This window comes from Heteronotia binoei, unplaced genomic scaffold, assembly GCF_032191835.1.
Source record: "Heteronotia binoei isolate CCM8104 ecotype False Entrance Well unplaced genomic scaffold, APGP_CSIRO_Hbin_v1 ptg001402l, whole genome shotgun sequence".
Lineage (NCBI taxonomy): Eukaryota > Metazoa > Chordata > Lepidosauria > Squamata > Gekkonidae > Heteronotia > Heteronotia binoei.
This window is the reverse complement of record NW_026800263.1, coordinates 25,728-37,877: the sequence shown is the minus strand read 5'-3', so window position 1 is coordinate 37,877 and position 12,150 is coordinate 25,728. Positions and strand designations below refer to the sequence as shown.

General features: G+C 48.0%; 1 protein-coding gene across 1 annotated transcript in view; it reads left to right on the top strand.

Annotated features, from left to right (window-relative positions):
* LOC132591064 (protocadherin-19-like) overlaps positions 1–11,405 on the top strand; it is a 75,625-nt gene extending 64,220 nt beyond the window's left edge. The window contains exon 5 of the mRNA XM_060263950.1: positions 10,513–11,405. Coding sequence (XP_060119933.1) covers positions 10,513–11,108 — 596 coding nt within the window. The 3' untranslated portion in view covers positions 11,109–11,405. The remainder of the gene's footprint in view (positions 1–10,512) is intronic.
* Positions 11,406–12,150: the final 745 nt, after the last annotated feature.

The following is a 12,150-nucleotide window of genomic DNA, read 5'->3' as shown; positions in this document are numbered from 1 at the left end:
CTCCTCCATGCCGCTGCCCCCGTGGCCCACCCCCTTCCACCCCCAGGGGCACACTGTGGATGGGGAGGGCACCTTGGTGGCTCCCAGCCTCTGTTCTGTGGTGCTCGCTGCAGAGAAGCTGTGCGCCAGCCGGCTAGCTTCACTTCATCTCCCTTCTGGGGGGAACAGAAGGGTGCGGGTGGCAGGATGGAGTGCTGTGGGGGTGAAGTGGGGCAGCTATGGCATTTGCCTAGGGCACCAGGAGGGGGGGAGGGCCCAATTTAGTGCCCCCCAGCCTGGCACCCTAGGCAAATGCCTAATTTGCCTAGCGGCAGGGCCGCCTCTCCCTCTTCTCAAACTTCATTGTCCTAGGCACCCCGTTCTGTCTCCCCCCAATATCTGCAGGAATTTCCCAAGCTGGAGTTGGCAACACTACCCTCACCTGTTATTAGCCTTGGAAAGGTAAAAATGTCAAGCAAAAAGGGGCAGATCCAGTGTTTTCTCCTCCTGAGGCTCAATAACGAGAGGTTCAGCTGGCAAAACGTGCAAGGCTGGCAGGGTTAAACTCCTCCTGGCCCTGCACCGTTGCCTTGATCTGAATTACAGTTCTGTGTTGCAGTGATTAGCCTTTTAAAATATGCTGGGAACATTTGAACACAGATCTGAATCCATCTACTTAGGCCTTAATGTGACGCAAGAGATGCAAACCCTGATAACTGAAAACAGGGGAGTTGTCCCTGGCTTGATCTGTCTTTGCTCCTGTGAGGAAGAGATTTTAATAAACTTAAGACTGAAGGCTGCTGTGGAGTTTGCTTGGCAAAGGAGGCTTGTTTTTCCTCCCCTCTTTTTCTTCTACAGTTTACTCAGGGAGTTAGTAATGTGCTTCTGTAATAGACTTCTATAAACGCCGCACTTGTGAGGCAGCGAGGCCCAGCACACACTGTGGGCCTAACCGTGGGCAGTTCTGTCATGATTTTTGCTCCTGCTGGGCCCCGTTTGCTGCTTCCTCTAACTACTGCTTCAATATCTTCTCGGTGAATTGGCATCATTTCATCCTGGGGGCTCTTCCTCGTTGGGCTTCTGCCCCCATGCCCTTCCAGCTCTTGTTTTAATAACTCAAGCTCAGCTCTGTTTTTATGCAGATGAACAAAGCTCCGTTCTCTTTGCGCTCAGGCTTTTCTGAAGTGATGTTGCTGCTTGCTCTGCCTGCCCACCTGTCTGAGAGGTTCACAGCTCAGACCTTCCCGAATCAATACAGACACAACGTGTCTGTGATTGGGGACTGTTACCGGCTGCCTTTGTGACAATCCCCTGAGGTGGCAATAGAGGTGGCTTGAAAGCTTGGGCTCGCTCAGGGTTATTCATTGTTTTCTCTGCAAGAAAGATATTTGTTCTGGAGTTGGCTGGCTTGAGGTGTTTTCTTTCAGGTTGAGGACTGTGCTCAACTGCTACCATGCCGCTCCCCTTGCTTTTCACCTTGCCTGTCTTTAAAGAGACCAAAACATGGCACTGATTTATTTATTCAGAGATTTTGTACTTTGGACCTTTAACCCAAAAGGGTTCCTGAGGCAGCTTCGGTAACTACATGTGATAAATAAAAGGTAAAGGCAGTCCCCTGTGCAAGCACCAGTCGTTTCCGACTCTGGGGTGACGTTGCTTTCACGTTTTCACGGCAGACTTTTTATGGGGTGGTTTGCCATTGCCTTCCCCAGTCATCTACGCTTTCTCCCCAGCAAACTGGGTACTCATTTTACCGGCTTCGGAAGGATGGAAGGCTAAGTCAACCTCGAGCCGGCTACCTGAACCAGCTTTTGCTGGGATCGAACTCAGGTTGTGAGCAGAGGGCTCCGACTGCAGTACTGCAGCTTTACCACTCTGCGCTAGTACAGAATAAAACCACAATACAGTATGAAAAGCACAAAATCAAACAGAACCTGCCATTCTGTCAGGCAAACCCATCATAAAAGTCAGTAAATTGGTAGTCAAAGAGAACAAAATGTAAGCCTAAAATGGCCTAATACAGATAAAAACCATGTTGCCAGCTCTGGTTTGAGAAATTCCTGGAGATTTTTGGGATGGAGCCTTGGGAGGGAGGGGGGTTTAGGGAAGGAAGAGACCGGTGCAATACCATTGAGTCTACTCTCCAAAATAGCCATTTTCTGCAAAGGAACTGATCTCTTTCTCTTAGAGATGAATTGTAATACCAAGAGATCCCCAGATCCCACCTGGAAGTTGACAAACCTAGTGGTAGTGCATAACTAAGAGTGATTGGCTCTGTTGGGAGCTGCTCTTTTGTTTCTCCACATGGTTCCCTGCCATTGGGCCAGCTAAACCCCATTTGGGCACTGCATTCATGTCGCATTTACAGTGGGGATTGTGGCCATCTCCCTAACTAGGGTTTCTAGCCATCCACCAGGGGCGGGGTTTTCCCCAATTTTGGGGCCTCCAACCTGCTACCATCGAACTGACTGGTGGTGGTGGTGGGGAGCCCTGCCCCCAAAGAGCACTGGTATGCTGTGATGTGCCCAGCTCAATGCTGTCCCCCAGAAGTGATGTTATTGCACTGGGCCCATTGTGAGAGGCACTCTAGTATTTGGAGGGGCGGAACTCTATGACAATCATAGAGTTTTTCCCAAAGGCTAGAACATCCTCCCATAATGTGCCTGGCATTTGATAACATCACTTCCGGGTAGGGTTGCCAAGTCCAATTCAAGAAATATCTGGGGACTTTGGGGGTGGAGCCAAGAGACTTTGGGGGTGGAGCCAGGAGACATTAGGGGTGGAGCCAAGATCAAGGCTGTGACAAGCATAATTGAACTCCAAAGGGAGTTCTGGCCATCACATTTAAAGGGACCGCACACCTTTTCAATGCCTTCCTTCCATAGGAAATAATGAAGGATAAGGGCACTTTCTTTTGGGACTCATAGAATTGGACTCCCTGGTCCAATCGTTTTGAAACTTGGGGAGTATTTTGGGGAGAGGCACTAGATGCTGTGCTGAAAATTTGGTGCTTCTACCTTAAAAAACAGCCCCCCCCGAGCCCCAGATACCAGCGGATCAATTCTCCATTATTTTCTATGGGAATAAATCTCCATAGGGAATAATAGAGTTCCCAGCAGACATTTCCATCCCCTCTCCCTGCTTTCTGACGACCCTGAAGTGGGGGGAGGGCCTCCAAACTGGGGGATCCCCTGCCCCTACCTGGGGATTGGCAACCCTACTTCTGGGTGACATCATCACACACACAAAGTAAATCCCCCACCGAGAGCCAAGTAAGACCTGGCAACCCTACCCCTAATGGCAATGCGGTTTGTTTGTTTGTTTACTTAAATTCCCATCCTGCCCTCCCCCTGCACAGCAGAACTCAGAGTAGGCCACAACAATGAACAACAAAAATTCTAACAGTTTAAAAATAATTACAAATATAGAACCTACAATCCAGGTGGTGGTCTTTCATATTGATAGAAATTCAAAGAACTATCTCTATTAATGCTCAGCTAACCCAAGTTCTGGGCAGATGGGCAGCCTGTAATAGTGACACATAGCAATTAATGCTAAGCAGGGGAGGGCCAATGTTATTGGGCACCTGCTGCCTCAACTGTAGGCCTGGCAGAACATCTCCATTTTTATAGGCCCTGTGGAACTGTAGTAAGTCCCACAGAGAGGAGGAGGAGATTGGATTTATACCCCGGCCTTCAGTACCCAAAGGAGTCTCAGAGTGACTTAAAATCTCCTTTCCCGTCCCCTCCCCACAACAGACATACTGCGAGGTAGGTAGAGCTGAGAGAGCTCTGGCAGAAACTGCTCTTGAGAGGAACTTGTGACCGACTCAAGGTCACATCAGCAGGTGCATGGGGAAAAGTGGGGAATCAACCCTGGTTCTTCCAGATAAGAGTCCACACACTTAACCACTGCTACACCAAATTGGCTCTCTCACTTTGGAGACTATTCCACCAGGCTAGAGCCAGAGTCGAAAAGGCTCTGGCTCTGGTCAAGACCAAGTGGATGTCCTTTGGACTGGGGACCACCAGCAGTTGTTGATCTGCCAAGCTCAATGCTCTGCAGGGGGCATACTTGGAGAGACACTCCTGCAGGTATGTTGTTCAGAGGCAGTTGCAAATTGAGCTGAGGTGACAAAGGATCCCTTTGGGAGAGCTATGAAATGTCTGTCTTTGCCATCATTTCCAGTGGGTGAAAATGGCAGGAAGGAAGTGATTCTCTGTAGATGCCGTGGTGGATCTGGGTGAGCCTCCATGATGAATACCAGACAGGCACGCGGAGATACAAGGAGATGGACTGCCTCATAATTGCTAGGAGAGTGGAACTCAGCAATGGGACACCTGATATACATGCAGAAACCCACCTTTGTTTCACTACTGTGGTATGTGATGGGCAGACTGATTTTCACAGCAACATTGGACTCGGAATCTTAATGTGCCATGGTAGGTTAGGCTACTGTGATGCACTGTATGTAGGGGCTGCCTTTGAAGATTGTTCAGAATCTCTGCAAGGAGTCCAGAATGCGGTGGCCAGGCTGTTGATTGGTACCGTTCTTTTTATACCTATACTGCCTGTGTCAAAACATTTGCACTGGCTCCCAGTTAATTTCATTTGATGTTCAGTGCAGTGTGAAGAGTTAATGTGAGGGACCAGGACCAAAAAGCCAAATTCCTTGCCCTTGAACTAGTCACTCTTTTGCAGCCTGACCTACCTCAAAGGTGGTTGTGAGAATAAAATGAGGAAGACAGAGGCTGGTAACAGATGGCTGGTTTGGGGCGGCTTGAAGGTGCCCCGAACAAAGCCGGCCTGAAGAAGAGCGCCCCGGAGCTTCTGGATGGCGCTGCGGGAAGGGGTGGGCCTTGGGCGGTTGAGGAGCATCTGGAACACTCCTGCGCCCCACTCGCAGCTCCCCGGGCATTCTCCGGGTGCCTCCTGGCTTTCCAGATGGCCGGGAGGCGCCTCAGAGGCGCTGTAACAAAAAGGTACCATTTTCAAAGCCAGCTCCCGGCCAGCCTGGGATGGGACCGGGGCGGGGCAGGGACAGCAGGCAGATGTGCATGAGTGGACGCGCTTTTTTGGTCTGCCTGCCTTCCGTCCCCCGGGTGGTTTTAAATGCCCATCTGTTCTCACCCAGAGTGCCATAGATGCAGCCTTGGAGGGAGGGCGGAATAAAAGTCAATTGAATACACTTAGGGTGATAACAGATGTGCAGTTAGGGGCAGATTGGAGGTGTCCCAAATTGGGCCAGCTCAAAAAGAGCCATTCTGAACCCTCCACACGCTCCCTGGAGAGGTGGCCCCATCCCATCTGTGAGGTGACTTGGCACGATCAGACGGGGAGCACCTCAGAAGCTGGACTGCTCTTTTTCTCCTCCAAGGAGCCAAACGTTCATACGTTCAAGTGCTCTGGCTAGTTGTTACAAAAAAAAAAAAAAGCTGGAAACATCTTAGGGTGGCTTGGTAGTTTCACACCGCCAAGGCACCTCGCTTGCGCACTTTCCCGTCCAGATGCTGAAGAGGTGACTGGCCTGTGGCTCAAAAATTTGCTACCACTTTGACAGTGGTAGCTTTTTGAGCTGCTCTGAGGCCCCCGGAGGATGGGGTGTGTACGGGATGGTGCTGATGGTGCTGGACAGAAGATGTTCACATTTGCAAGGATTTTTAGGGTCAGTTTCTGTCTCCGAGTCACCCCTAACTGCCCATCTGTTATCACCATTAGGGTGCATTGGCCCTACACTAAATAATGTATTTTGCAACTGGATTTTTGCTATTCTTACACAGTAAAAACCCAGTTGCAAAATGCATTACTTAGTGTAGCGTCAATGCACCCTTCGTTAAAATACGTTTATCCTGCTTTCCCTACAGTTCAAAACAGTTCCCAGAGGTCTTTTACAATCCAGGATAGGAAGCACAAAATGTTTGCAATGTATGTTCTAACAGATGTTAAGAAAACTTATAGAACATTAAATTGTGCAATGAAGTAGACCAAATTATTTGCCCCCCAGGTTAAATTCTGTCACCTGCATAAGTTATACAAATAAATATTGCTCATTAATAGCCACTTTACATATCAAACCCTTTATGCTGCTTCTACTTGTCATGGGGGAGGGGGTGGGCAGTTCAGAGCCCTTGCACCAGAGCACTGCTGTCGTCTTTGTGGCACTGGAGATTTGCCCACAGTTCTTAAAGCCTATCTTTGTGATCATAGGGACTGGAAACCTGGTTTTGTAAGATCAGAGATTACTTAAAATATATATTTAACCCATTTTTCGATAAATAGATATTCAAGGCACTTAAAATCATATTAAAGCAATATAAAAAAAAACAAAGCACAGTATCAAAGAACCAAATTAACTTAAGTTTGTAAACCAAACAGAGGCATCAAGGGAAGAAGAGAGAACAGGATCACCACATGCTTTTTCAAATTTTATTTATTTTATTTTAAAACGTAAATAATCTGACTATTCCCCGAAGAGCTCAAGGAGGCTAACAGCAAAATAAACAAATTGTCATATAGAAGACCCCCAGACTGAAGCCCTACAAACCGCATTGTGCTCAAAATCACCACCGCTAAACAATAAAAGGAACACAAACGTCCCTCCAGTCTCCCTTCTTAAACAACCTCATTCTCATGGCTTGTAGAAAGGGTTTCCAAGAGAGCTTTCTGGAACTGGGGGGCTACGTTGAAAAAGTTCTTGTCTTGTGTTCCACTCCATGTAAAATCTTAGATAGGGCTGCCAACCTTGGACCTGGAGAGCTCCTGGAATTACAACTGATCTCCAGAGTACAGAGATCTGTTCCCCTGGAGAAACTGGCATCTTCAGTCGGCAGACTTTAGGTGAATTCCCCTTTTCACAGACAATACTCCTAACATAGATATGTTTGTTGTTGCTAGAGAGCCCTGTGGCGCAGTGGTAAAGCTGCAGTACTGCAGTCTGACCTGAGTTCTATCCCAGTGGAAGCTGGGTTCAGGTAGCTGGCTCAAGGTTGACTCATCCTTCCATCCTTCTGAGGTTGGTAAAATGAGTACCCAGTTTGCTGGGGGGAAAGTGTAGATGACTGGGGAAGGCAATGGCAAACCACCCCATAAAAAGTCTGCCATGAAAACGTCGTGATGCGACGTTACCCCAGAGTTGGAAACGACTGGTGCTTGCACAGGGGACTACCTTTACCTTTATTGTTGCTAGTTTCTGATTTTCCTTTTTATGACCTTCTAAAAAGAAATCCAGAGATTGACCCTTCCTTATCGTTTTTTTTTGTTGGTGGTGTATTTTGTGGTTGTCTGTTCCAAAAGTATTTTACATGTTTAATTGTAGCTTTTGCTGTAACACTTCGCATTTCTATCACATTTTCAGTAAACTGTGATTCTGATTTGCACAAGCCAAACCAAGTTTTACGCTTGTCCAGAATCATGGGATATCACACCCAGCCTTGACTTATGATGTTCAATCAGGGGACGATGAAGGAACTGGCAGTACTTAATCCCTTCTTTTCTTTGCTCAAATAGCCGAAAGGAACAAAATCAACATGTTAACAGGCAGCGACATTTAGACAGCTCACAGTGCTGGCTCGGATATGCATGCCCCTATGTGTGTGTGTATGTGTGCAGCTTGCAGCCTCATGCTCACAGAGCAGGCAGCCTCCCCCCCACCCCAGTCTCAGACCCCCTACACAGGCACTTACGATTGCCACTCACACAATGGAGTGGCTGCTGTAACGGGCAGAGAAAGCAGCTAACATTTGAGATGCGGGGTTGCGACCGATTGGCTGGTTTCTCCTCGGCTCTCTCTGCCTCTCCCCACAACTTCCTTAAGGTTTGCTTTTCTACAAGCCGATTCGCTCTAAGTGCTAAAGCTGCTCATATTTTTTGCTGCATTGGGTTATGTGCCGAGAATTTTTATCAGTGACTTTCTTTCTTTCTTTTTTTTTTTTCGCGCTAGGATGTGGTAGAAATACAAATGGAGCAGAAAAGCCGAGGTTACATACACAGATGAACAAAGCATCCAAATGAACTGTGCCCAGACAGGCGGGATGCAGATCTTGGCTGAGTCGGCAATGGGGTGGGGGTTCAGTTCGTCAAACCTGAGGGAGTCGTTCCGTTGCGTGTGGCTAGCATTAACTCCCGAGGGCCCAGGCTCGCCTGGCTTGAGAAAAGACCACCATGAGAATGAGCCAGGGAGGGGGCTTATTGAGGACGTTGCTCAGGAAGCAGTGTGGCGGCATTCCAGAGAAGACTTTTGTAAGCCAAGGACTGGTATGGTCCAGTGGAAGGAGCCCTGGCCCATGCCCAGGGGTAGAATTCTAGCAGGAGCTCCTTTGCATATTAGGCCACACCCCGCCGATGTAGCCAATCCTCCAAGAGTCTTGTAAGCTCTTGAAGGATTGGCTACATCAGGGGTGTGTGGCCTAATATGCAAAGGAGCTCCTGCTGGAATTCCACTCCTGCACCATGCCAGAGGACTTCAGCTGGGTTTTATGGCAAAGGCAGATGTCATATAAAAAGAGGCTTCATGGCAGATCCCTTGGCTGATTCCCATCTTCACTGCTGGAAGACAGGTGCCATTCACAGGCTGGTTTTGCTTTTGCTTAACGGCTGCTCACCTCTGTGCAGGGGTCGTTTTGTAGAAAAATAGGTGGTGGAGCTCATTAGCATAACTCATTACCATTTGCTACCTCCCACCAGCCAAAAGCAACCCAACGCAAGACAGGAGAGCCCCGGGCAAGCAAGGCCTGTTTGGGCTGGCTAAGGAGAAGAGCAGGGATAACTTTTAGTATAGTGACATTATAATCAGGGCTTTTTTTGTAGCAGGAACTCCTTTGCATATTAGGCCACATCCCCCTGATGTAGCCAATCCTCCAAGAGCTTACAGGGCTCTTCTTACAGGTTCTACTGTAAGCTCTTGGAGGATTGGCTGCATCATTTTTCCTAACTTACCTGATAACAACTTTAGCCACAATGCAAAACCATCTGTCATCAGTGAGTATCTCTCTCTCCATCCTGTACATGCACAAGACGCTGAGGAAGCACACCGGCAGCTGGGAATAGGCAGGATCTCTGCATTACAGTAGGGAATCATGAAGAGATCAACTGAAATGCAGGGTGGGGGTGGAGAAGAGCCAGCAAAAATCATAGCCTGACATGGAGGACATCTCACGCCCAAGATGGTTTGAAGCACTGTTCCTTTTAGTGCCGGCAACGGGAGGAAGGAAAGTGCTGACTCCAGGCAGCCAGGCTCACAGACCAAAACTAGTTTAATTTATTTCCCTTCATAGCTTGTTTTCCTTTAGCTTTTTTGTTCTGACAGCAGGGGCAACAGCAGCAGAAAATGCCAAAAGACACCTAACCTGTTGGAGGTTAAACTTCAGCCTGTGCAAATAACAATGAAAGCCTGTGGGGGGTGGGGAGGAGGAGCCTTTGCAATCAAAAATGGCCCTTCAAAATGTCACAACATAAATGCCTACAACTGATTGCAGAAAGCAAGAGATGCTCCCATGGGATTAAAAAGGGGGCAAATGGCCATTTCACTGGGTAGATCCTTACTAGATGCTTAGGCAGATCTGAAGCACGGCTTCCTCAGATTGCCTTGAGATACCTGGGAATTGTAGTTAGCTAAGTTTTCTGAGAATTCTGTTTTGGAGACCCCATTTCTCACAGAATCACAATTTCAGGGCTTACTCATAGACCTGGAATAAGTACTGGACTAGTTTTAAGTCTTTGGTGTGTCGATGCTATTGGTTGATGGTAGCTTGAGCCTTATTTCGGAAAGCATTTTGCTGTGTCCTAGAGTATACAAGATACTGTACTCTTCATATCTTGGGTGTATTCTTCTAAGTCTACTAAGAAATACAGCTTTAGGATTACTTGGAGAAGAGGGAAGCTCTTAAGGATTTCTGAGCCTTAGTCCCCATAATGAACCAGAAGGACCTGTCCATTTTGTGTTTGTGAGAGACAGAGTGAGTGTGTATGTGCACCTGGTGTAGTGGTTAAGTGTGCGGACTCTTATTTGGGAGAACTGGGTTTGATTCCTCACTCCTCCACTTACAGCTGCTGGAATGGCTTTGGGTTAGCCATAGCTATCGCAGGAGTTGTCCTTGAAAGGGCAGCTGCTGGAAGAGCCCTCTCAGCCCCACCCACCTCACAGGGTGTCTGTTGTGGGGGGAGAAGATGCAGGAGGTTCACTCTGATTCAGAGAGAAGGGCGGGGTGTAAATCTGCTGTCTTTTTCTTCATGGTGACCTCTGGTGACTGGCCACTACTAAATATTCAGAGGATATTCAGAGAGGTGGCTGAATAAAGCCTGGCCCTGCCTCCAGGTGGTGGTATTCCAAGGAGGTCTGTCGTCCAAGTATTTGCCAGAGTTGGATCTGCTTAGCTTCTGAGAATGAGATCAAACTTGCCTGGGCTATCCAGGTCAGGGCTGGATCTGTCCGTTTGGTTTGGCAACAGGTTTTGGAATGGCAGCCTTCCTAAGTAAATGTTTTGAATGGGGCAGAAACTCTAGATGTCATCAGCCTTTTTTCTTTTCTGTCCACAGAGCAGAGTGAAGGATTCCACTGCAGAGAAGAGTGCCGGATCCTCGGCCATTCCGACCGATGCTGGATGCCTCGGAACCCTGTCCCCAGCCGAGCGAAATCCCCCGAGCACGGAAGGAATGTCATGTCTCTCTCTATAGAAGCCAGCACTGTGGATACAGAGCTTTATGAAGACTGTAGCACAAAGAGAACTTTTGCAACATTTGGCAAAGATGGTAGCGAGCCTGTCCCCGAGGAGCCCAGGGGCCCGGTCAACTTGAAAGGCAAAAGAACTGTGGATCCTCCCATCTGCAGCCCGAAGGTCAACGGTGCAGTCCGAGAGGCAGGGAATGGCTGTGAGGCCATCAGCCCTGTCACGTCGCCTGTTCATCTGAAGAGCCCCTTGTCTAGCAAACCATCAGTGTCCTACAACATTATGCACTGCCCGACAAATCGCGACCTGGAGCCGTTTGTAAACAATGGCCCTTCTCGGCCCATGGAGGCAGAGCCGAGGGGCGCAGACAGTGAAAACATAATGCATGAAATTAACCCTCTTCTGCAAGAATGTAGAGAGAAAGACTCGCCTGGAGTGAAGAGGCTAAAAGACATAGTACTCTAAGCAACACCGGAGAGGAAGGGAAGCGAGACGACTGGACGTGTGTATTGTTTTTAACAGCTTACTGACGGTTCACAAATTTGCTGTATTTAAAAGCTTTCCCTCAATGTATTGTTTATAAATGAAGCTATCGTTAATGTGACAATCCCACTTGGTTCAACAGGCGGCAGGGGTGTTTGTCAAAGCAAACCGGGGCAGCTTCCGGGTTTCTGCGGCTAGGGAGTGGCAGGACAGCAGCAGTTCAGCGGATGGGAAGTATTAGCTATGAAGTATTTTGAATTTATATTTTTGTATTAAAAACACTCTAATGTGAAATTTCATTCTCGGTGAAGAACTGGATCTTAAAAAAACCAAACAAACAACCCTAACTTGTATCTGGTAAACTAGAATATTTACCTTGACATGCCTCTAATTTAGACAGTGGAGCAGCCAGGGGTGGAATTCTAGTAGGAGCTTCTTTGCATATTAGGCCACACCCTCCTGATGTAGCCAATCCTCCAAGAGTTTACAGGGCTGTTAGTACAGGGCCTACTGTAATCTCCAGGAGGATTGGCTATATTAGGGGTGTGTGGCCTAATATGCAAAGGAGCTTCTGCTAGAACTCCACCCCCTGGGAACAGCCATTTCTCATGGCATGACTGTGAACTTGCAATTCATTGGCCTTGATCCAGTGGTTTTGGTGCAGACATGGAAGGTCTTACATGCCCAGTGGGGCTTGGGTGCTCTCAGGGCTCGTAATTGCTATGTGTGCATCAAAATCCCATGGAGCTGTAGACTGTAGCCACTGAGGTTTCTTCCTCGCCTGGCACTCCAGGCCCACTGTTTCATTTAAGGTCTTGCTCTTTTGCTATGACCACCCCTGCCTTTTGAAACCCTTCCACCGCCACTTGCTTATCTGTACTCTTATTGTATTTGATATTGCAAATTCCTGTATGTCTAGTGATGGAAAAGGCTTCCGAGTGTATTCATTCATTTCTTTGCTTTTTTTTTTCCTACAAAGAGACAACCTCCCCCCAAACTTAGGGAAACAGCAAAATGAAGATAC